The 26927-nt window shown below is 40.1% G+C and overlaps 1 protein-coding gene across 1 annotated transcript; it reads right to left on the bottom strand.

The window, feature by feature from the left end:
• Positions 1 to 3476: 3476 nt before the first annotated feature.
• On the bottom strand, positions 3477 to 24276 carry ACAT1 (acetyl-CoA acetyltransferase 1). Its single transcript, XM_058545281.1, has 12 exons — positions 24172 to 24276; positions 15671 to 15718; positions 14818 to 14935; positions 14440 to 14535; positions 13822 to 13922; positions 10599 to 10742; positions 10014 to 10164; positions 8769 to 8864; positions 7470 to 7583; positions 6508 to 6572; positions 4233 to 4390; positions 3477 to 3807 (listed from the first exon to the last, which is right to left on the bottom strand). Exons 1-12 carry the CDS (start codon positions 24250 to 24252, stop codon positions 3687 to 3689), a joined length of 1293 nt encoding a protein of 430 aa, XP_058401264.1. The 5' UTR covers positions 24253 to 24276; the 3' UTR covers positions 3477 to 3686.
• Between the last annotated feature and the right edge of the window lie 2651 nt (positions 24277 to 26927).

Consider the following 26927-nt stretch of genomic DNA (forward strand, 5'->3'; position numbering starts at 1 on the left):
ATTCTCACTTTGTTTATACATTGTTCTCCTGACCTCAGTGAGCATCTTTATGACCATTATTTTGAACTCTTTATCAGGTAAATTACTTACCTCTGTTTCATTGAGTTCTGTTTTTGGAGTTTTGTTTGGGACATATTTCTGTTTCTTCATTTTCCTTGACTCTCTAAGTTGTTTTCTGCACATTAGATAAAACAACCACCTCTCCCAGTTTTGACAGAGTGATCTTGTGTAGGAAATGAACCTTATCATTCAGCCTGGGCAGAGCTCTTTGTTGTCTCTTAAACTTCTGTGATTGTCCATGCCACCTTCTTAGTTCTCATTGGCTCCCAGTATTTGAGGGTGCCAAGACCTGTCATTGTCCTAAAGGGGAGGATTGCAGTCAGCACCTCCATGCAGGCTCATTCGAGGCTGTACCATCAGACAGCAGCTAGGAACGTATGTAGTTAGGGCCCTTTCAGGGAAAAACTGGGAGATGGGCTCTTTTGCCTGCTCCCTCTGCACTGGGCCCAGCTGTATAACCATAGGGGGGAGAGGAGAGGACTCCTGCACCCATTAGTAACTGCTTCTTTGCTACAGGGACCCATGAGTGCAAGCCCTGTTGTCTATCAGAGCCAGGTGATCCAGGGGCCTGTCACTTGGGAGGCAGCTGCAAAAGCTGGTGCACCAGACTTGTGTACAAGCTCCTTCTAGGGAGATATTGGCGATTTGTAGTGGGCTCAAGTGAGAAGGCAGAGGTAGTGTCTGCTGGCTTCCCCAGTCTCCAGGGAGGATCACAGTCAGCTCCTAGAGGCGTGCTCAATTCTCTCGTCATCCTCCATAAAAACCACTTCCGTGCCCCTTTACTTGTCTTCGGGTTCTCCATAACTTCATTTTGAATAGTCTTTTCTTTATATAGGCGTACCTCATTTTATCGTGCCTCACAGAATAGTGTGTTTTTTTACAAGACCCTCCACCAGCAAAAAAGATTAATGACTCACTGAGGGCTCAGATAATTGTTGGTGTTTTTTAGCAATAAAGTATTTTTTAATTAAGTTATATATATTGATTTTTTAGACATAATGCTATTGCACACTTAATAGACTACAGTATAGTGTAAACATAACTTTGAAGTACACTGAGAAACCAAAAAATTCATATGACTTTATTGCAATGGTCTGGGATCGAACCCACAGTATCTCCAAGGTATGCTTGAACAGAATGGTTCTTGTCCTGTTTTAACACTTTTTACCTTGACTTCTAATCATTTATGATATATGCCAACCCTCTCTTTTTACTTTATAATTGGATTTTTCAGCTTTTATATTCTATAGTAATTTAAAATGTAGAACTTGTTTTTACATTCTACTGGTACTTGCCTTTATTTAGCATATGTGTATGTTACCCCTGCCTTCCCGTCCTCCCCAGCCAGTCCTTAATCATTTAAAAAATTTTAAACTTTCATATTCCTGAATTCCTAATTTTGATTCTTCTTTCCATCTGCTGGTATCAACCTTTGTCATTTTTGGAGGAAACATAAGAGTGCTATATTTTCTAAACTCTTGCACGCCTAGACACTCCTAGTTATCTTTATCACTTTATTCCATTAAAAATATGAAGATGATGGGGCCGGCCCGCTGGCATAGCAGTTAAGTGCGTGCGCTCCGCTGCTGGCGGCCTGGGCTCGGATCCCAGGCACGCACCAACGCACTGCTTGTCAAGCCATGCTGTGGCAGCATCCCATATAATGTAGAGGAAGATGGGCACGGGTGTTAGCCCAGAGCCAGTCTTCCTCAGCAAAAAGAGGATTGGCAGATGTTAGCTGAGGGCTGATCTTGCTCACAAAAAGAAAAAAAAAATGAAGATGGTGGTCACTTGTCTTCTGAATAGATGAAAGGACTGAGGCTACCAATTTTTCTACCTAGACTTTTTTTTTTAATTCCCCCCCCCCCAAAGCCCCAGTAGATAGTTGTACGTCATAGCTGCACATCCTTCTAGTTACTCTATGTGGGACACGGCCTCAGCATGGCCGGAGAAGCGGTGCGTCGGTGCGCGCCCGGGATCTGAACCCGGCCACCAGTAGCGGAGCGCGCACACTTAACCGCTAAGCCACAGGGCCGGCCCCTACCTAGACGTTTAAAGAATTTTTTTCTTTACTCTGTTTTCTCCAGAATGCCTTAGTATGATTTTCTATTAATTTTGCTAATGAAATAAGGCCTTCAAAATCTGCCCACTTTTTACTTAAAAACCTGAGTTTTTCTCTTATGTTGTAATTACTGCTTCAGAATACCATTTGAATGTATTTCTTTTTAAGAACTACCATTTACTTGTTGGTTCTATATCTTTTTTCTTTTCCTCTCTTCATTTTTTCCCAGAATTGTCAGAGAGTTTTTCAGATGTTTTCCAGATCACTGACTTTTGGGTGCGAAGTTAATTCTGCTTATCTTCAATGAAGTATTCTAATATATTTTGGGTTTCTTTCTTTCATATATTTTACCCAGCTCCTATTCTAGTTAGGGCAGATACTTACTGAGAGTACTGAGAAGCCAAGCATAGTGAGTTAAGAACTTGGGCTCTGGGCTGAGACTGCTTGGATTAGAACCCATCTCAGCTACTTACCAGGTATCTGACCTTGGAATTTATTTAGCCACTCCATGCCTCAATTTCCTTATCTCTATTGGGTTTTTGTGAGGATTAAAGGAGTTAATACAAATAAAGCCTCTAGGACAGTAAGTAGCACACAATGAGCCACGGAAAGTTAGCTGTGATTACTATACAGATATTTCGGGAAGTATTCTTTGTCTGAATCTTATAAACAATATTTTTTGCCATATATTTTTTTGTCCCTTTAAAGATAAGGATCCACAATGAGTTACTTGCCAAGAGATATGTGTATATAATGACCTTTTTTGCCCCCTCCTCTTCCCCACTGCTGTCAATCTTAACTTGCATGGGGGCTTTCCCTTCTCAGAGCTGCAGCTGAGGTTGGTGTGCATAGCCCCTGCCTGCAGTGTAGGGTTTTCCCGAGATGAAATGCAATTCAAGATACTTGTGCTGCATTTTATCCTGCTAAGAACAGACATTGTGGCATATTGCAAGTGACAATCTCTTCCCTTTATAAATCCATTCAGTTGAGTGGTATCCACCTTCTCACTCTGTGCTGCTATAGTAATTTAGAGCCTAAACCCCAGAATTTTGATTGACCCCCACCCCCACCAAATCCTGAATGCTGAGGTCAGGAGAAATTGCACCCCCACAAGGCACTGCTAGTTTGCCCAGAATAGCCGCTCTCACTTTGAAGAGTCTACTAAATCTGGGTTAGCTATAGATGACATTCACTTGATCTTTCTTTAACAATCCTCAAAAACATAAATTATGATTTGTTCTCTAAAATGGAAATGTCTAGCTACTTAGAAGTCACTAATATTGCACAATGGTATTTCAAGTAATATAGCTTTATAACTGTGTGTTAAACTTCTAAAGATTACAAAAAAATTTAAAGCAGAAGAAAAATATTTATTTGTAATTTCAAAAGGTTTTAGGATTTGATCCTTTTATCTTATTTTAAAAAAAGGAGTTAAACTAGAAAATAATAAAAAAATGAAACAGATTATTTTGATTACAAGCTGACCCAGGGCAGTCAGTCACAACAATTACAACAGGCCTTTCTGGCCACATAGCATTGTCGCCCTTAAGACAACAGAGGTCATCTACAGCTTCTGGATCAGGATGGCAGAAGCACCTCCTCCTCCATTGCAAATACTGGCAAGACCGTATTCTCCTTGCTTCAAGGCATGAGTCAAATGAACGACAAGCCTGGCTCCAGACATCCTAGGATTAAGAAAGCATTTTGGTTCTTTAATGAATTATAGAATTTATGACTAACCAAAAAATGTTTCTATTCCAAATTAACTTCTTGAAAAGCTTATTAGCCATTACTTATAGCTGAATTTGACTACTTTTAACTTGGGAGACTTGTTTTAAGAAGTGTTACAGCTTTTTTAAAAGCCCAAGCATAGACTTGAATCTTAAATTTATCTTCAGCATAAAACAAGACTAGTTTTCAAGCAACAAATGTGACAGATTTTTTTCAGTGTTGGATTCTATCAGAAATGGAGTTTGCCTTATGAAGGACAGGTGGGAAGGAAAACTGTTAAATCAAGAGTAACAGCAATGATCATGAAGCAGTTTAAGTTGAGACAGAAATACAAAGGCAGCCATTAACCTAGATAGATATTTTTATGATTTTTACCTACCCAATTGGATGTCCCAGAGAAACAGCTCCTCCATTGATATTCACTTTTTGGGGATCAATCTCTAGCATTTTAATGTTTGCTAGTACGACCACACTAAAGGCTTCATTTACTTCCCACATTGTAATATCGTCTTTTTTCAATCCTGCAACTTTGAGAACCTAAAAAATTTTTAAATATAGATTATGTTCAGATAATTAAAAGTCAAAACTTATTTTCACTGTTTTCTCGAAATTCTGCAATTTTGCTTTGTATTTCCCTTTGATGCAACAGATATTTTAATATGGAGTTTCTTAGTTTCCAGGAGGAAGGGCTCTTTTATTTTCTAATTTCTCATCTTATTGCATTGTAATCAAAGAATTTTGTTTGCATTATCTTATTTCTATTTTGGAGAGAGAGAAAAATTGATTTTCCTGAACATTCCATGGATACTAGAAAAGAATATGTATTCTCTATTTGCAGGTAAATAATTGATATATATTCTTAAGATCTACTTTACAGATTCTATGATGCTCAGCTCTAAATTCTTCTGGGGTTTTTTTTGTGTGTGTGTGTGTGAGGAAGATCAGCCCTGAGCCAACATCCGATGCCAATCCTCCTCTTTTATGCCGAGGAAGACTGGCCCTGGGCTAACATCTGTGCCCATCTTCCTCTACTTTATAGGGGATGCCACCACAGCATGGCTTGACAAATGGGGCGTCGGTGCACACCTGGGATCCAAACCTGCGAACCCTCAACCCGTCAAAGCAGAGCGCGCGCACTTAACTGCTATGCCACCGGGCTGGCCCCAGTTCTAGATTCTTGATCTAGCAAGTGAAAGAGCAGTATCAGTCTCTACTATTAGTATGTTTCTGTTTTTCATTGCATCCCCTATAGTTTCTAATTTATAAAAGTTGCTGTTGAGTTATCTGGGCACAGATGTTCAGAGCTTATTGTATCTTCACGGTAAATATTTAAAGTCTTTGATCTCTTCTTTTGGTAGTTCCTCAGCTATGCAAGAAGGTGTTATGGTACTAGTGGTTACCCTTTGCTATTATCTTTATAAAATATTGCTAGTACCCTTTTTCTTTAGAAATTTTTTGTTGTGAGCAAGAATAAAATTAACATGAAACTATTCCTCCCCTTCCTCTCTTCCTCCAGCGGGCTCAGGTAACTTTGTAAGCTGTACAGCTCAAACAGCTTCCTCTGTTCCAATAGCACAAGACAAGACATGGTACCTGAATGTAGTCACTTCTCTAGCTTTTAGCATCTAGCCGTGGTCAGGATCTGGCTTCTGGCTTCAGCATCCAGAACTGTTTATCACCCCTGCCTTCCACTTTCAGAAGTTGTCTAATTCTGTCGCTTTCTGAGATCTGCCAGCTCTGGACAGATAGTCATTCCCCATTGTTTCTGATCCTTCTCCACCCTTATTCCCCACTGATTTCTGCTCTTTTTTTAGTCTGGATGCTGCTCTCAGAAGTTCAGTCTCAGGGTGAGGCCCTCTCCTTCTGAAAGGGAACATTTGCTGGAGCCTTCTGAGATTCCTCAACCCCTACACGTCCTCACACTGTCTCTTTTCCTGTGACCCCTTAGCAACTTCCCCCAGAGACTTAGAATGAAGATTTGGAGTATGCAGTTCTCTCTGTCTCTAGTTTTACTCTAAGACCTGCTCCTAGCAGTTCCCTTTCAGGATGGAGACCTCTCCTTCTGGTAGTGAATACTTGCTTTGAATTCTAGAACCAGGACCCTCAGCATTCCCTGTTTTTCCTCTGCAGCACCAACCTCCCACTTTGTGGTTACCATACCAGACGTGTGAGTTTAGCATCATACTTAGAAGAAATTATATAGTTTTTATCTGTTCTATTGAAGATGTGGTTTGTGGGCTGCTCCTTTATTTTTTTTTGTTTTGTTATCCTTGTTGCTCTAATTGTTTTCAGGAGCAGTGAGAAGATTTGAAACCAACCATATCTCTATGCTTTATGAATAACATTTAAAATCTAAACCTGGGGCCGGCCCGGTGGCTTAGCGGTTGAGTGCGTGCACTCCACTGTTGGAGGCCCTGGTTCGATCCCGGGCGCGCACCAACACACCACTTCTCCGGCCATGCTGAGGCCGCGTCCCACATACAGCAACTAGAAGGATGTGCAGCTATGACGTACAACTATCCACTGGGGCTTTGGGGGATAAATAAATAAATAAATAAAATCTTTAAAAAAAATAAAAATAAAATCTAAACCTGCAACCTTGGTACAAGCAAACCAGAAGTTGGAATAATGGCAAACCCTCACATTGTTCTCACCTTAGGTACAGCATATGCAGGTGCAATTGGAAAATCAATAGGTTCTACAGCAGCATCAGCAAATGCTTTATAAAAAAAATAATAAGTAGATGTTAAAATCTTTTTTACAAGCATCCAAAGCTATATCTAACAACTGTTATATATAATATGCAAAAATGCAAGTTTCTTAACCCATATATGTAATTAATTGTATTTGTTTCTTTTCTAAGATTCTACATTTTGGAAAATGATACCAATCATCTAATTGATTTTTCACGAGTAGGGGGTGAGGGTGAATTTGCCTCCAGGGATATTAGCATTATCTAGTGGATTTTTGGTTGTCGCAAAAGGTAGAATGCCACTTATTGTGGTATCTAGTGGGCAGAGGCCAAGGGATGCTGCTAAAGATCCTACAAGGCACAGATTAGCCCCCACAAGATTATTTGTTGCAAAATGTCAATAGTGCTAAAGTTACAAAACCATGATCTAAACTAAAAAGGAAGTTATAAGGTTTTTATAAAGTAACAATATCTGTTTAACTCCTTTTGAAGAAGGGAAGGCAGATTTTACAGCTAAAAATATAGGCTTAAGGAGATTGAGGGTATGTCAAGGCCACATAGTTAATAATAAATGCCAGAACATCTAGATTTCATATTTCTAGACTCCTAATCCCATATTCTTTTTATTCTACCTGGCTGCCTTTCCCCATAGTGCCAGGGTAAAACATGCACCTTGTATTCTCCCACTCATCATATAAGATGGGAAAATATTTTTAAAGCTTACTCTTACATAAAGAAAATTATAGCCAAAATATTAAAGGAGATTTTATCTCAATTAAAATATGGATTAGTTAAATTCAGTCACAAAGTACAACCTATAGATAAAAATAGCCAACTTCAATATTATGTATTACCAACAAGGAAACTCATTTTCAGGAAGAGCTTACAGAGGTCTAGGAATAAACAAGTTCAGAACATTTCCACCTGCTATTCTTGCCAGTGGTTTAACGCTGAGCCTCTTGGCTGCATCTGCAGTCATCAGAACCACAGCAGCTGCTCCGTCATTCAGTGTGCTGGCATTGGCAGCTGTTACTGTGCCTGAAAGCATCCATGAGCATGAAGTCAAAACATTCTTTCACATTGAATTCATTTGGTTCAATTTAACAAATTCCTAGAGTACTGCCTGGCTTGCTAGATGCAAGAAAAATTACAAATATGGATGGAGATAATTACTGCTCTCAGGAAACACATAGCTAACCATAACACAATTAATGTAAGAATGCCTTTTTGTGTTAGTTTCTTGTAACAGTTTATTCAAAGCTAGCTCAGAAACACCTGCATGATGGCACTGGGTAAATGCTGGTTTAGAATTCTTCAAAGATAAGGACCAGTTCATATTTTTTCTCCCCAGAGTCTAACTCGTCGCTTATCCACATTAGAGTAGACACTCATTATATATTTTTCAAATCAGTGTCAAAATCAGAGGGATACTACTTCCCTATAATCACTTGAAGTTAAATGTTGATGAATACTGAAAATCACTGAACTGTACATTTTAAACAGGAGAATTTTATGGTATATACATTACATATCAATTAAGCTTTTTTTTAAAAATATCAATGAAGAAGACCCTATAATACACTGCTGCTAACATTATATAAACATACTTTTGCAATATAAATTTTTATATGATGCTTTAAAAAACAAAGACTGACCTATTCCTGTAGTTGGTATTGAGAAATTCAATCAGGAAAGGGGCAAAAAAGTAATTTCAGATTATTCTCACAACTATATACAGCCAATGTTAAAAGCAGAACTGACCTTTTTTTCTCAAAAGATTTCAAAACAATTAATGTAGAACACTGGGATCCCGTTTATACTAACATTCAACAGTTATTTATTGAGGACCTACCATATGCCAGGTACTAGATACAACAGTTAACACAGCTGTCATCTGAGTCCTCAAGAAGCTTACAGATATTTAATATAATATGTAAAATTGTTTTTCATATCACAACAAACTTTCAAGATGAACTGCATATGAAAAACTGAATTCTATAATCATTCTACAATCTCTTCCCTAGGATTTATAAGTTTGTTAAGCAATTTTAAATACACTTTGGATAAATTTTGTTTTGTTAATTTCACTTGAGCCTGATATATTGAAAATGTTAAATAACATCTGGATGTTTTCTAGAATTACTTTTTAAAAATAGACAATTCCAAGACTAGATACGGCATATTGACTCCATTTTTTATTATGCTTCATATTTTAATACCAACCATTTTCTTTTTGGAATACTGCCTTCAGCTTTGGAACTTTGCTAAAATCAACACGTTTATATTCTTCATCTTCTTTCACCACTACATCTGGTTTACCTAAAATAAAAATCTTTTAAGTAATCTTACCAGTCAAGACAACAGCTAGTCATTCAGTAAGAAACAGTTGCACAAGGTTCGTGGTAGTCTGTGCCTCTCTTTGTATGCCTGCATACCTTAAACCACCCTGAATAAATTCTACTCTAGAATCGACCATCTATAATCTCTGTTAGGGTCTTAAAGAAGAGTTTAAGTAGCTTAATGTAGTTTAAATCTTCTATTCAGGCCGGCCCCGTGGCTTGGTGGTTAAGTGCGCGTGCTCCGATGCTGGTGGCCCGGGTTCGGATCCCGGGCGCGCACCGAGGCACCACTTCCCCGTCCATCCTGAGGCCGAGTCCCACATGCAGCAACTAGAAGGATGTGCAGCTATGACATACAACTATCTACTGGGGCTTTGGGGGGAAAAAATAAATAAATAAAATCTTTAAATCTTCTATTCAGCCACATCCCCTTCTCCTCTCTTTCGGCCTCCTGTGATTACAGACGTTCTTCTCACCCCAAGGGCAGATGTCCGACCTAGGCTGGATAAGCTCTAGTATTCCATCATTCTGAGCACAGTAATCTTTTCTAGAATGGAAATATAACCTAAACCAAGTTAATGCATCTTTACTGTGCATTATTCTGCTGGAGTTGGTGAGAAGTCTCTTTCCTCTTTGAGAGTCCTATAGATGTGACGCTACAGATGGAGGCAGCAACTCAGGAAGCCTGAGAGAATAAAGCACAACAGCATGCAGCACAGAGAAGCCAAGAGAGCGTGTCCTAATCGAATACCAGTTCCAATCCCTGAAGGTCCCAGAGCTGACGAGTTGCAGCCGCATATGCTTCAGTTTTGGGAGGTACCCCCAGTAGCCTGCCAATACATCCCCTTTTTCACTTAAGCTAATGTATTGTCTGTCTCTTATATTAGAAACAGTTCTAATAAATACATTTCTCAAAAATAATATGCTTAGTGGAATTCAAAATTGAGTTGAAATCTGATATTAAATTGGGTTGAATTATATTATCTCTGAACAGGCAACATTTTCCTTCGTTAACCATAAGTGGAAGTGTCAGTGTCCTCAGCTGAAATGAACAAAGATAAAAATGTACTAACTTAAAACCTAAACATAAAAAATTTAGCAACATGTAAAGTCTACATTATTCCTCTACCTTTTACTGCAACTGTGACAGGAATAACTTCATTTGCAAATTTTCCAGCTTCCCACGCTGCTTTACTTCTGGTGTAGGAGTTAATAGCATAAGTATCCTGTTCATCTCGTGCAATATTCAGTTTCTTTGCAGTGTTCTCAGCACAGTTGCCCTGATAAAAGTCGGAATTTTTAAATAAACTAACTTTGCATAACTTATATCTATTAACTTTGCATAACAATAAAATAGTGGTTAGCAATTAAATTTAGTTTCTTAAAATATACCTCTTTCTGTACTAGGTAACTTTTCACTAGGTATCATCTTCACATACTTGAATTAGCCCAGAAGTTGCTATTTCAAAGGCAAATAACTGAATGTTTATGGAATCCATTACTAGAAGTTAGAAAATGCCCTATTCCAGTGAGACAATTTATTCAACAATTGAGCCAAGCTGATGCAATAAGCATAGAAACATATTTTCCTAAAATGAATGATTAAAATCAACATTTATAAAGCCCATCCCCCAGTTCCTAAAATATATATATAAAAAAAAACAAGCAGTATTGTACAGTATATGGCATTTCTCCATTAAAAAGCAATAATTACCATATGAATTTTATTGTAGACATCAGTTAGCCCATCTTTTACAATCAAATCTTCAAGCTTTACCCCACCATATGGTGTTGCTCCTCTGTTCATTACATAGGGAACGTTGGACATGCTCTCCATCCCACCTGCCACCATCACATCCTGCTCAGCAACACAAAAAGCCCAATGTCAATTCAAATAGTAGTTGCAAACCCATTATACCATTCACACAGCTACAACAAACAAGTATTCTACATGGACTTTACTAAACATTTATTACACAGTGAATACAGAAAGTACCCTCTTGACCCTGTTGAAAAGAAATGGTCTAAAATGTGTAATGATAAGAGTATAATTGGACATTAATAAAAATGCTAGGAATCTCATGTAAGACCATCTTGCGCAATTCTGCTAACCTTTCATTTCACTCACACTACTAAAAATTTAATGTCTTCTAAAAGATTAGAAGTAATCTCAGTTTGCGGAAATAATCCTACTTTCTTGCTTGTGATCCTCATCACCTCTTCCCAGACGGCTGTAATGATTTTCTACTTGAGCACCTAACATGCGGCCTTTCCTTCCACCCAGGCATCATCTACACTCATCTGAGTCACTCTGGCTAGAATATAAATCTGACCGTTCCACTCCTTAAAGGACTGCTCAGCCTAGTATATAAGGCCCTTTAAGATCTGACTTCTCTCTCCCTTTCCAGTCTCATGCCTGGACCAACACCTCAGGTCATACAGAACTGTCTAAAGGTCTTCAAAGACAGCGCCTCATTCACACACACCCCTGCATTTCTAACCCATCCACCAACATGTAAAATGCCTACATTTCCTTCAAAACTAATCAAAACACAGCCACTACATGCTTTCCCTGACCACCTATTTCTATCTCAGAACAGTGTGTCTCTTCTTCTGTGTTCCCCAATCACTGTGTAATGCTTTTATTAGTACAATTACACTGTATTGTAGCTATATTTATATGTTGAATCTCCTCACTAAACTAAGCCCCTGTGAGGCCAGAAACCTTGTCATATCTATTTTTATATCAGTGCCTGGCATATATAAAAGAATTTTAATAAATATTAATCAATTAACCTGTTATTTATAAATCAACAAAAGAAATTCATTTGCATTATAAGGGCTAATTAAAAACAAATAGTTTAATATAAAACATAAATGTAAACATAAAATTAAAGCCAACATTATTTTCTTACAGCCTTTAATCAGGAATAAAGACAAATAGAAGTTCTACACCAAAGAAACTTAAATATTTTGCCCATTTTGAAATATTGAGATTCTCAATTAGTTCTAATGTAAGTTTCATTCAGTTATCCTGAAATATTGAATGTTTTCTGTGGATGATGGCAATAATAAGTGACAGAAAATAAGGTATCAATTATTCTACAATATAAAATAAAATTGACCATTTTCAAAAATCATAGATAATTAAATATTCAAAATAAGGCAATTCCTAGCATTCCTGTAGGTCAGATAATTGTATACATGCACAAATGAATCAAATAATACTAACTGAAAGCATTTCAATGTAGTGCAAATAGCATTTGCTAAAGAACCACATAAATGAACTAAGACAAAACTTTCCTTGTCATTAAAACAATTTTGAAACATCTAAACAATCTCATGACCATTATCAACCACTGGTTTGACAAGGGTTTAGTAACACCCAATGTCGGGGTTACCTTGTATGTAGGCAAGCGGGCTCCCGCAACTATTGCAAAGTGTGTAACTGGTACAACTTTTATGGAAAACATTTGAAAATATCAAAATTTTAAAATCTTCTGACTCAGCAATTCTCCTCTTAGGAATTTTTCCAATAGACAGACTTGCACATGATGAGATTTTTTTAATGTTTTGTTCACCAATCTCCAGTGAATGTCACATAGTAGGTGCTCAGCTAATGAGGGGCAGAGCTAGGATTTGAAATTAGTCTGACTCCAGACGTTGTGTTCTTAACCACTCCACTGTACTGCCTAAGCACAGTTGATTCAAGTATTAACAGGTACACAAAGATATACGTATAGACATACTCACGCAGCATTATTTAAAACAGTGAAGAACTGGAGACAATCTAGATGTCCATTCAATAAGGATCCATAAAATATATTATAGTTGTTCAGTTCGGTAGAATACTATCTTACGTGCTGATATAGAAAGATTGCCAAGACACTAAGTGGGACACAGAGTTTAAGCAACTTGCCCCAAATTTCTCTGCCCTTAAGTGGCAAAATACACAAGAAAGTGATGAATAAGTCAGAGACTCAGAGGGGTACAAGAAGAAAGAAGACTTATTTTTCATTTCATAGTTTTCTGTACCATTTCAGCTTTTAGCATGCACATATATATATAATGTTTATAATAAAGTGTCTGATATATTAGCTCAGATATCACTCTATCCTTTTTTTCTCTCTCTTTGGCTTGCCTTATAATTGGAAACAAAGCAAGGGAGTAACAGCAAGGGTACACATAATTGTGGTTCTTGTGTATGTAAGAAATCATTTGCAAACACCTCACAACTGATTGTTACCCTGGTGTGTTACGCCCTGCTAGGCTAGACTGCACTAGATAGGGATAAAGACACCTGTCTTCTAATTTCAGCCCTGTAACTCTGTATTTGTGGTCATCTCAACCTCACTTTCCTCAACTGAAAACAGACAGGCTTGGATCTAATAAACTCTTAGTTCTATGAGTCTAGGCCTAGTCTCCTACCACTACAACACATATTTGCTGAGCAGCCTATCTCTTGCTCCACCTCAGGTAAAGACAAGATGTAAATCAGCAAGGCAAACAGAAAGCTACACAATTTCACAACTGAACCTGGGCACGTAGGAACTACAACTTAGTCAACAATTCTGGGCTCAATCAATGATTTGATTCCCAGGGTCAGCACCTTATTCTCATTTATAATGAAAACCCTTCTTATTCTGGCAAATACAAAATTTATGTTTTAAACCACCCAGAATCTCAGAGAAGGAAGTAAAGGGTCATCCAAAGACTAAAACATCTTCGCTGAAAACTATTTTTTAATACAAGACACTTAAGCCTCTACTTCAAATAGAATTAGCAAATCCAGACACTCCTGAGTGTCTGCAACAACACAGCAACCACACTTAAGAGAAAGAATCTCACTTCTGAGGCACGAATGTGCTTAGATTTTTAGTGTCCTTTAGCGCTGCATATTATTTTAGTTATAAAATGGAAAAGAAGGTGCTTCTTACCTGATGTCCACACATAAGATTCTGAGAGGCCATCATGATGGCTTTCATTCCTGAGGCACAAACTTTGTTTACAGTGGTGCATGGAGTAGAAATAGGCAAGCCTAAAACCAATAAAAAATAAGTCATACTTTTGAAAACCAAAGATACTTTTCAAACACAACTGCAGAATTAAAATTAATAAAATAGACGGGGCTGGCCCAGTGGCGCACGTGGTTAAGTGCACGCGCTCCGCTTCGGCGGCCCGGGGTTTGCAGGTTCGGATCCTGGGTGCAGACCGCCGCACTGCATATCAAGCCATGCTGTGGCGGCGTCCCATATAAAGTGGAGGAAGATGGGCATAGACGTTAGCTCAGGGCCAATCTTCCTCAGCAAAAAAAAAAAAAGGCGGGCGGGGGGAGGATTGGCATCAGATGTTAGCTCAGGGTTGATCTTCCTCACAAAAAAATAAATAAATAGAGCATGTTAAACTATAATCTGCAACAACGTGTTTCTTCTGCCAATATAAGTCTATAAATGTTTAATTATGTTATGCATTTAACATTTTATTTAAGCTGAAATGACCTCCATTTTGCTATGTCAAACATTTTAAGTATAAAAGCAAAAATGTATTGCTAGTACCTGCACCCAGTACTGCTTGCCTTGTAGGGGCTTGTCCTTCACCTCCCTGGAGAACATTACCCATGTATGCTTCTCTCACTTCTTCTTTTGGAATCCCTTTTTAAAAAAATCAAAAACACATTTACATATTTTATTCAATTTAATAATTAGTGATAACCTAATAAGGTACATGAACATTATACAGCAGGAATAGTTTCTTTTTCTTGTCAGTTCTGAGTTTCATTCCTAACTCTATAGTACAAGGACTTCATCACAAGGGAATTCAGAAATGTAGGCATTAAGTCATTTCTAAGTGTTATGTATATAGTAAGTGCAAAATAAATATTTGTTCCATTGGATCTCTGTTCTCTCAACACAGAAAGCAAAGGAACTACTGACCTGCCTTCTCAATGGCTCCTTGAATTGCAATGGAACCAAGTTTAGTAGCTGGCAGGGAGGAAAGGCCGCCTAGAAAGGATCCAATAGGTGTTCTTACAGCACCAACTATGACCACTTCCTGGCAAGAGAGAAGATGGTCAAGATTATTATATTTAAATATTTTACCCAAGTCATCTTTCATTAAATAAACATAATTCATAGATATATTATCTAAGAAAGACTTTTTTATGAATGACTAATTACTCATCAAAGATTAAAATAATGTCAATATTTGAACAAGAGTAAAACTAATCAGTTCAATGTTGGTGCTTTATGATTTAGGATCTAATAGAAAACCTAAGACAAACCAACTCTAAAAGAGGCACGGGGGCTGGCCCTGTGGCTTAGCAGTTAAGTGCGTGCACTCTGCTGCTAGTGGCCCAGTTTGGATCCTGGGTGTGCACTTACACACCGCTTCTCTGGCCATGCTGAGGCCGCGTCCCACATACAGCAACTGGAAGGATGTGCAGCTGTGACATACAACTATCTACTGGGGCTTTGGGGGAAAAATAATAATAATAAAAAAAATAAAAAATAAATAAAATAGGCATGGATCCTTCCCAGTTTTAGAGAGAAGGTTGTTTTGCAGTCAACAATGGTGAAGAAGCAGAAATTATGCAGGGCACTAGATTAAAAATTTTTTATGGTAACTTGGGAGTTTAACTTAACATTTCAATAATTAGCTATTCCTAACCATTGTATCATCCCAAGTTGACCCTCACATATTTGCAAATCATAAGAATATGCATTTTTTGTTGACTACACTTCCTTTAAATTCTTGAAATTTTAAAGCACAATTTAAATTTATACTTACATTCAAAGTAAGTTTTGATACATAACTTCGCTCCACATATTTTATGTCCTGTAATATAAATATTTATAATGTTATGATGTAAAAAGACAAATGTCAAAAGACATTTTATACTTCTCAGTGATGGGGTTATGGTGATTTCTTTCTACTTCTTTACACTTTTATTTCCAAATTTTCCACAGTTAGCCTATATCACTTATAATCAGAAAAAAATCAGTACTTGGTAATATACTTTTCTGATTAACTGTTCATTAGAAATGTATGTCTTAACTTCTGATGAGTTTATCATCTTAAAATTTCTAAGCCTTTTTTAAGTATAAGCTTTATAAAATGTAGTTTTAAGTTAAATCTAAATTTTAAATTAAGTATTTTTAGAGTACCACAAGAAAATATCCTCATTGTTTAAAAAAATATTTAAGTAAAATTTGCTATTTCTCCCCATTCACTCCTAACAAATGTCTCTGATTTATCTGAGGCAAACACACCAAAATAAATTCTTTTTTAAGAAAGAAAAGAGTAAATATCATGCCCCTACATCTCAATTCTCTCCACACTGTTCTTAGGAACAAACGCCATCAAACAAGCTTTGTCCTGACTCAATGCAAACAACCAACTAAAGCTTTCAACTTACAATACAGCACAGACAAAAAGAAATTTTTGACAGATACTGGTTATAAGCAGAGATAACCACAATAACTACATTATTGTGTAAATTAATTTTTATAAAGTGTTTGGATGAGAATAGATACATGCAAATGTAAGCTTAAAGAGAGAATGTTTCCCTAGGCAGTGGAAAAACAGAATTTAACTCTAAGGAATCCAATTTAGTCCTGATTTGATTCAAAAATGTCATCATTACAACATTCAATGTAGCCCTGATTCTGAAGAGATGACTTTACAGTCTTTGTGAGGGAGAGATGACTAACACGCATGAGACTATCTGATCCTTCACCTGCTCAGTAAACATGCTGAGGTCTCGTACCTTATAGAAGGCAATATGGGAAATTTGAGATCTGTAAAACACGGTCCCTATACTCAAGCAGCATTATAATCTTATAAGGGAGAAATATTAAAATCATCTGTACCTGTTCCTAAAACAGAATTTGGTAAGAACTACAAGAGAGGCATAATAAGCAAGCCACCCCCAGGGTTCAGAGGAGAAAGATTACTTGGTGTCACGCAATGGTCTTCAAATATGGGGATCCGCTGAAATGCTTCAGGCAGGAGCTCCACAAACATTCATTCAAATTCATCTTTTGAATATACCAAATGTAAACCCAACTGAGATCACCAATGTGTTACCTGTTGCTATCAGATTAAACTGTTAGTGCAGACCTTGAAATGAAATGTATCTGCCATCTCTATATTTGTACCTCTGAAAGCTGTGTAACTAGATCAGTAAGGTTTGTGTTTTTATTCTCCTGAGCTTCACATGTCCACTCAAGTGACAGCATAAGCTCCTGGCCCACGCCAGCACATGGGTCTACGCTCAGGAGGCAAGGCCCGAGTGCATCTGCTTAATGGATGTACTCCTCAGTACCAGCTGTGCAAGAACAAGTGTACCCTTAACACGTCACATAATTTGGGCTCCCGCTTACATAACCTACATATCTTGAAGGACTCTAGCATATTATCTGTGATCCACTTTTGAATGAAAAGTTCCTACTTGTAGTAAACATGCCAGTCATTGCCTCTCCAACTACACTCCTTTCTCAAAAGGGTCTGGAATGGACAGCCCTAAGTACCTACAAGGTGACCCCCAGCCTCCTCCCACGGACCAGAGCTGATAGGACCAAGAATGGAATGGACTTTGACCCCAGATGGCACCCTGAGAGACTGAGTCAACTGGATGATGATGGGCAACTGAACTGAGCTTGTGAGCAACTCACTAGCTAGTGAGCACAATGGCCAGCCAATGCCATGTAAAAACAGAGGTTACACAAAGAGAAACGCCATGAGTAAGCAGAAGAGCAAAGGAATGGAACACATATAGTCAGAGAAAAGGAGGAAAGAGACCATGGCACACCACAAGAGACAAAGGAAGATTCCTTGTGTAGTGTAAACCCTGACACATGTTTTATGTTTCCTTTCTTGTAAAGCAAGTGCCTAACTTAAGCTTTAATCACAGAGGCATCCACTTCAAGAGGGCTATCTCGAATAAACACACTGCCAGCCATAGGACTAGATAAAGAGCCAGGCCACCTCCCTCCACTGAGTCTCCTTTATTTTAGAGATCTTGGTTGATTTTGATAACTGACCACTTGGGTCACTTGTTTTTTCTCTTCCCTCGCTTTAAATTCCCACTCATGTTTTAAATTCACCAATAAAGAGTGAGTCCACGAAACCCCAAGCTCCCATCCTTGACCCCAATAAAAGCAGAACTCCAGGCCCGTGCACGTGCTCTCTCTCTCTTTCTCTCACTCTACCCGAGACCTTGCTGTGTGGTCCCAGGTGTGCTGGGTAATTCTAGGTCCTGTAAGTAATAAACCTTTCTTTGATAATAACAACAATAAACAAACACATAGAGACAGAAAAAAAATAAATAAATAGACCTTTCTTTTTTCAAAGTTTCCTGATGGTTACTGCTGAAGGGCATCTTGCAATTATAATAAGAACCACAAGGGCCAGTCCAACCACCACCTTGGTTGTTGACAGGCTGAGCCCGGCACATACCACCTCGGTTAGTAATTTTCTAGTTAGGGTTTCAGCAAGGCCAGCTGTACTTTATTTCCTATTCTTGGATGTCCAAGAGCTTGTCTACTGTATATCTTCAAAAATGCCCCTTTCTACTTAGCTAGTTGGAAATGGGATGTTGTTCCTTGTAATCAAAGGGCCTTTACTAAGCCACTTCTACTCTTCTTTAGAGCTTTTGGTTCTGGTTAACTGAAGGTTCCCTGATAGTTAGACTGATAGTCTTTCCCCAGCTCTCCTTGGCTGGTTCATTTTTATTCTTCAGGTCTCAGCTCAAATGACACATCCTCAGAGTGGTTCTCCCTAACTACTCTATTTGAAGTTGGCCTCTCTTTCATTTCAACACATTTATTTCCTTCAAAGCACCTCTCACACTGTGTAAATATGGGGTTCACATATTTATTACCTCTCCTCTCTCAACCTAATGCAAGCTTCCTGAGAGCAGCACTGTCTCCGGTTCACCGCCACAGCCCTGTCACTCAGCACAGTGCCTACTGCTCATTAAGTATCTCAGGAATGAAGGAGAAAATTACAGGAGGGTCAGGACACTAAACAGAGTGTGCAATAGATATGTGCTGAATGAACACAACCAGTTAAGTTTTATCTACACAGCACAATTATCTTTCAGGGACAGCTCAGCTGCACAGCCAACTCTGGAGGCTTCACCTGACAGTGCCAGGGAGAGTGGGACTCCCATCTCAGCCTCCATGGCTCCCTGTGCACACTCTGATTTTCCCCAGAACGCCTAATTTTGTAACCCTCAGTGGCCCGATCGTCTCCCCACTAGACTGTGAGTTCCAAGAAGAGATTGATTTTATTTATTTTCTATCCCATTGATGGCAGGAGATGCTAAATAAATATTTGAACAAAGTCTGATGCTTCCTAGCAATTCTGAAACACATTTCGGGTGGGGTAAATTCATTATAACACCAGCAAAATGGGATAATGAGCTAAAGAGTGAGGCCCCATTTTACATGGAATGGTCAAAAAAGCGCTCTCTGGAGGAGTCACTGGAGCTGAGAAATGAATGCTAGAGTCAGCCTTGGGGAGACATAGGGAAAGAGCATTGGAGGCACAGGGAGGATCTAGGACAAGGGCCTTGAATGAGAAACAAACCTGGCACATGCTGAGTAGAGAAGTGGAGTGTGTGGAGAAGCCACAGACTCAGGAGAGCCCAGTGTGAGCCCAGTGTGAGCGGGAGCTAGAGAAGTAAGCAGGGACCAAACAGGCCACGAGAAAGAGTCTGGGTTCTGGGCTGTGTGATGAGAAGCCACGGAAGGCTTTTCTATTATAAAAAGACCACTCCGGCCACAGTGTAGAGAACTGATTCTAACGGGGCAGGAGTAGAAGACGGAAAGGAGCCCAGGCAAGAGCTCATGTGGCTGGTGCCAGACGGTCACAAGAGGGGTGGGAACAGATGGATTTGGAACATGTGTTAGAGGTGGAACCAGTCAGTGGGGACTACTACTCTTATTTTACAGGTAAGGAAACTAAAGCACAGGCATGTCCAGCAACCTGCCCAGAGTCACAAAGCCAGTAAGGGATTTCAAATCCAAGCAGTCTGATTGCATTATACACACATATATTTTACATATTATATGCATCTTCTACGTATTATATATTCTATTATACAAAGTATCTATTTTATTAAAAATAGTAATAAAATTTAGGAAGCTGAGGCAACTACTCTTTCCAAAGTACTGCATATTTTTCAGTAATTAATGATTTGCTTATGATATCCTTCACTGAAGAAGCATGTCAATAGTGATACTAGGGGCTGACCCAGTGGTGTAGTGGTTAAGTTCACGCACTCTGCTTCAGCACCCCAGGGTTCGTGGGTTAGGATCCCAGGTGCAGACCTACACGCCACTCCTCAAGCCATGCTGTGGCAGCATCCCACATACAAAATAGAGGAAGATGGGCACAGATGTTAGCTCAGGGCCAATCTTCCTCAGCAAAAAAAAAAAAACAAAAAAAAAAAACAGGAAGATTGACAACAGATGTTAGCTCAGGGCCAATCTTCCTCACCAAAAAAAAAAAATAGTGACACTAATGTTTCATTATTCTGTTGTAGATATAGGTGAAACTGCAGGACAGAAAAAAATTCACAGGAAGCATCTATATGCCAAAATAACTAAAAAAATCAGTCAAATGAATTAGAAATTGAGCCATTATCATGAAAATTTTTTTGGAAAACTGATTAAAGCATTTAAACTTTTCAACTTCTTAGTATAGAGGGCTTAGCAGTTAGTACTCAACATACCTTGTGTTTATGGGTATTATTATCTGTATAAGGAAAGCAAAACTCCCTTACATGAAACCATGATATCACAAATCTGTACTTCTTCGGGCCTTTATAAAGCTCTCCAAGTATTAGTTATGCTAATTTCAATCAACACTTTTCATTTTATGTATATGTTCATTTTATGTATTTGATTTATACAATTCCTTTGTTAAAATCTTACATAACCACTCTGTTATACTAAATGTTTAAACTGTTGAGCGCTCCTTCTGTTATGGATTGAATCGTGTCCCCCCCAAAAAGAAGTCCTAACCCCCAGTACCTTAGAATGTAACTTTAGTTGTAAATGTGGTCTTTACAGAAGTAATCCAGTTAAAATAAGGTCATTAGGGGGGCCCTAATTCCATATGACTGATGTCCTTATAAAAAGGGAAAATTTGAACAGAGACAGACACACACAGAGAAAAGATGAAGTGAAGAGACAGGGAGACTGCCATGTGCAGATGGAGGACTCGAATGATGTATCCACAAATCAAGGAACTCGAAAGATTGCCAGCAAACCCCTAGAGGCTAAGAAGAGGCAAAGAAGGATTTCCCTACGGGATTCAGAGGGAGCGGGGTCCTGCCAACACCGTGATTTCGGACTTTCTAGCCTCCAGAATTGTCAAACGTTTCTGCTGTTTTAAGCTGCCCAATTTGTGGTATTTTGTTACAGCAGCCCAAGGAAACTAATACACCCTCTTTCTTGAAAACCTCACCTCCCTTGGCTTTCAGATGACACTACATTCCCCTGGTTTTCTTCCAGGACGCCATCCTCTCTTTCCACTCACCATCACAGGTTCCTACTGTTCTGCCTGTCCTGAAATCCTACATCTCCCCAAGCCCCCGTGCTAAGCTCTCCTCTCTCTCCCTCTACACACTTGCTCTAGATGAGCTCATCAACACTATGCACGCCCCTGCCGTCTACAGCCAGTGATTCCCAAAACTGTACTTCAACCAGTTGTTCTTCTACGCGCCAGACCCTTTCACCTAATCAACAACTCCAGACAAGTCCAAAATTTAACTCAGCCCCTTCTACTGCCAAGTCTGTTCCTCAGTGAAAACCTCTATTGTCCACGTACATGCCACCCCCAGGCCCCCAAAATTATACTTATCTCCTTCCCTCTTGACCCCTCACAGCCAATCAGTCATTAAGTTCAACAGACTCTCCTGCTGTGCCATCTCTTGAATCTACCCGTTTCTCTCTGTGTGTATCACCACATCAGCTCGCTATCACTCATCGCTTGCTCACGTTCTGACTGTTCTTTTGGCCTGTATAAGAGGAAAGGCCCAAGAACGGAGGTTCCAAAATCCACCGAGTGAAGAGGGAATGGGAAGGGAGCAAAACAACGAGTGTATCCATCAGGATTCAATCGGGAAAATAAAAACCATTCTATTGGAAACAGACAGACTGCAATGCAGAGAATTAAATACACAGGTGATGGAAGGGCTGAGAACAGGAGCAGGCAGTGCAGAGATTAGCACACGGGAAGGCAGGGCACACTTAGGCTGTTAGGCCAAAGGGAAGAAGGACGGTTACCAAAGCCAAGGGGTCAGGGTCACCTGGCAGGAGCCAGAACCAAAGGAGCCACAGACACTGTCAGAAACATGATCTACGGCAGAGAGAAGGAGAAAAAAATTATCCTGGCTTCTCCCTTCCTCCCATCTCCCAACCTTCTACCAGTGTCTGAAGCAGCCGGAAGTCAGCTGAAGGGGCCCTTGATGCTGGTGGCCGCAAGAGTCAGCCTCACAGAAGACAGACAGAGCAGCGGAGAGAAGAGAAACGAATCTGGGAGCACAGAGGCCCAGGACTAGCACAATGCAGGAAATTTTTTTCAAGTCTAAGTATTAAAAGAAACAATAATTTTGGTTCAAGACAGCAAAACAGGAGTTTCAAGGAGGGACTAGCCAATAGTGTCAAACGCAGTACAAAGGTCCAGAGGAAGAAAAATAAACACAGAAAAAGAAAATCGCTGGTCTTCTTCAGCTGAGTGGCACAGAAATCTAACTGCAGAGGTTTCAAGAGAAATGGATGTAAATGGAGGTGATGAGTAGGACTGATCCTTTATCGGTAAGAAAAAAGTGATTACAGCTGGAAGGGCAACAAGTTCCAGTCAAGTCCACAAAGGTTTGCTGACCAGAAGGGAGACTTGTGCGGATTTGAAGGCAAAGGGCAAAGAGCCAGTGCAATGAGTGGGAGGTCAAGTTCTAGTCCACAAAATGGCACTGAATATTGAAAATCCTGTTAAACAGATTTCCATGGTTCAGTAAACGACCACTTAATTCAAGTAACAACCAATACAGCTGATTCCTAGAGTTCAATAAAATGAACACCACAGATCATATGCTATATAACCTCCAGCTTCATTTTTCTCATCAGCAACATCTGTGCTTGATTGTAAGCTCTTGATTAAACTATAAATTAAGAAGGTTCTGCACTTTTTTTTTTTTCACTTACTAGACTACCTAGTTCACCTAATCAACGTTGCTTGAAACCCAGGTTAACCTAATCACACTTTTGTGATTTGCCGAGTCATTCCACGACACTAACAAACCTGCAGATTAAGAACTCATCTTTCTGGAAACCTATTCCTCCTGACTTTTCTATTATCTCAATCACCCAGAATTTTAGACTCTTTCCCTTCACTCCCCACACTCACTTCGTATTTGTCAAGTTCTACATTTATCTTTCACAATCTCTTGCATAAAGCCACTCCCTGTGAGCACACCAGCTCAGATTACTTCGTGCCCAGACAGACGATAGTTTTCTCCCCACTTCAATCCTCCCTAACCTCTGATCATGACAAAAACAAAAACATTAACGGTCCCCACTAACTTGGGTCAAATCCAAACTCTTAAAGCATGACTCGATTTTAAAGTTTATTACCCCAACGAAACTGGAAAACTCATGCTTCACCAACCACACTCTGAAGTTCGCTACCTACTCTTTACGGTTTGCCAGACCCTAAATCTGCAGTGCAAGCTCCCTTGCTTTGATGCACGGAAAATAAACTCTTTCTTCCAAGGCTGTCGCTCCTGTGTTCCTAAACACAACAGCAGGAAGAAAAACATGATCTGGATGCCCTCAGGATGTAACTTTTACTCATCTATCAAGTATAATCTGGCACTGTGAGTAAACACTTCCTTTCCCTGGTAAGTTTGAAGTTGCTCCGGAGTAGGTGCATCTTTTTATTACCGATGATTACCTACTGCATGAAAACAAAATCTCCTGACAACACTCACACACGTTCTAAAGAAAAGCTCTGATACAGTTTTATGGACCTTCCACACCCGTCAGGCAGAGCCAATCCCGGCCTTTGTGCCTGCCAGGATCGGTGTCCCGTTTAACACACTACGAAGTCATCACTACGATGACAGCAGAGACCCTGGGAACAGAAAGGCGCGGGTGGGCTTTCCGCGCGCGGGAGCCGCGGGGGGCTTTCCCGAGGCCTAGGATCGCGGGCCGGGGGCCCGGGCAGGAACCTCCCGCAGGGCGAACGGGGAGCCCAGGCCGGGCCCCAGCCCGTCTCACCTGAACCAGCCTCCGAAGCAGGCCGCTGCGGCCGCGGGGACCGCCACGCAGAAGGGCCGCCAGCGCAGCCATGGTCGCCATGCGCGGAGCGCGACTCGGATGGCGGCGGCGGGCGCGCGCAGCAAGTCCCGGCTGCGCTCCAGCCGCTCGCCCCGCGGCCTGGAGCAGCGCCGCCCCGGCCCCGCCTCCTCCAGCAGCGGCCGCGGACGGCGAGGGCCGCGGCTATTGGCCCGCAGCCAGAGGAGGGCGGGGCGGAGGCCGGCGCCGCAGCGCCGGAGCAGCGGGGCCTGGGCGAGGGTGTCGACTGGGCGACGTGTGTCGAGACGCGGGCGGAGCGGCCTGCAAGCACGTGACGCGCTGCCAGTTCCCGTTCCCGTTCTCATCACTCCTAACGTGATGCCAGTGCTTTATGTGTAACCTGGCGCTGTTCCGTTTGCCGAGCCCGCTTCTCTCACTGATCCCCACAAAGCAGAAAGGAAATTCATGAAAATATTTCTAAGCAATCCAATGAGCTTTTAATTTATGATGAGATAATTTTGCAATTGTTTTTCAGTAGGAAGAGGAAGAAGAGGACTAAAATACATACTAATAGCTAGCTTTACTGAACAATTAATGAGGATTATCTTAATCTTCACAAAAACTCCATGAATTAGATGCTGTTGTTATCCACGCGTTAAGTAAGATAACTGAAGCACAAAGTTAACTTTTTGTCCATGTTTGCCCAGAAAGTGGGAGAGCTGGGGTCTGAACTGATACTCTATTGCGTTGCCTTCTTGTATCTTTTCCCAGAGAACAATATAAATGTTAGCTATGATTATTCTCACATTTGGGGAACACATTACTTAATTTTGGATCTTCAGCTGGAGATAGCAAATCTTTGTGACTTTGTAACATAGTTTTCCTTTATATTGATTGTCATATGGAGGATAAAAGGAATGACAGTGTACAAAGTGAACAGTCAACTTACTCCAAGCTAAGCCCATGTTTTTTCTAAAGTATAATCCCCACCGTTAATCATGTTTTGTTGGCAGCTTTGGGAGATTGTATTTTTCAAAGACAGTCACACCTGTAGTTACCCACCTCACAAGCGCTTCTTACAGTGTGACTGATGCTCACTCCTCTCACCAGAGATGGGGTCTGTGTTCCTCCTCCTTGAGTCTGGGAGGGGAATACTGACTGCCCAGACCAACAGAGTATGGCAGAAGTGAGGCTATGTGACTGCCCAGCTAGGTCCAGCCTGAAATCTAGATAAAAAGCCCTCAGATGCTTCCAGGCCCAATCCTTGAGCCCTTCCAGCTGAGACCCCAGACATCATGGAGCAGAGACAAGCTGTCCCTCCGTGCTGTCTGAATTCATGATCCACAGAAACAATGAGAGAAAATAAACAGCTATTGTTGTTTTAAGTCACTATGTTTTGGAGTAGTTTTTTTTTACATAGCAATAGATAAATACAGCACCTCTAATTTCCCAGTCAACCCAGCTTGGTCCCTTAAAGTAGTGTTGATTCCTTCACCTACCAGATCCTCTGTATTCAGTGGGTCACCAAGTCCTGCCTCCTTCCTTTGAATGTCCCACTTATGCCGTCTCCCTTGCTGACCCTATTCTAGGCCAAGCAGAAACCTTTCATACCTATTGTTCAGTAGCTATTGGAAGGAAATCATTACCATGTGTATCAGTGCTTAGGCTGTGAGTGTGTGTGTGAAATGTACAAGCTATATCAGATCTTTAACTGAAAAAGTTGAATTTTTAAAGAAATAATTCAGAAAATTAAACAGCTGGTCTGGCCTAATAACTAGAGATTACCAGCTGTGAGAAGTCAAAGCTGATGACTAGACTAGGGGATCAAACAGTAAAAGATGACTGATTATAGTTACTAATGCAGTTCTTAGTATGAAGCAGTTCTTTCACAGTTTAACTCATTTAATCTTCACAAAACCCCAATGAATTAGGGAGTATTATGGTCCATGTTTTACAGGTGAGGAAACTCAGAGACAGAAGTCACATAATTTCTCCAAGGTCACAGAGCGGGTAATTAGTGACAGAGCCACTCTTTGAACCCAGGCAGTCTGGCTGCCAGTCTAGGCTTTTAACCTCCTCACTAGTTTTGCCTTAGGAGAGACTTGCATCAGAAGCACAAGGGTCAGATTTGATTGGAAAATTCTGCCATCAACAGCACTACCAGGAAATATTGCCACTGTGTGGGACAGGACGGCTTCTAGAGAAGTTCAAAGAGACTTTAGGGCAGTGCGGGAGAAGGATAGCAAATTTACTTCTGAGTGACGGCAGACAGCTACTCTTCAAAACTAAACTTCAAAACAATAAGAGCAGCTTCATCACAAATACGAGCAGCAGGCAAAAATGTAGTTAATTTCAGTTAAGAATCTAGGAATTTGAAAATTCAAGACTTTTTATAGAAAACAGGGAAATCTGCTGCATCTAGAATGACTGTAGCGCCTGAGCAGTCTAAACTTGGGGCAGTTTAGACTCCTAAGTAAATAAAAACTAATTCTGATCTTTATGTATATTGGTCCAAAAAAATTTAATTGGGAACCAATTCAGGATTCAAGCATAGAGTTGAGAGAGCAGAGAGGGGATTGTGGAAGGTATTAGGTGGATGAGATTACCCAGAGACTTTATAGATAGAAACTTGGTAAACACCTGCATTTAAGTAGAAGAGGACACCCCAAAGTAGATGGAGTGAGAATTGTAAAAAGAAAGGTAGCAGAGAACCAGATTATGCTGTGACATGCTGCACC

The sequence above is a fragment of the Diceros bicornis genome, chromosome 7 (assembly GCF_020826845.1).
Source record: "Diceros bicornis minor isolate mBicDic1 chromosome 7, mDicBic1.mat.cur, whole genome shotgun sequence".
Classification (NCBI taxonomy): Eukaryota; Metazoa; Chordata; class Mammalia; order Perissodactyla; family Rhinocerotidae; genus Diceros; species Diceros bicornis.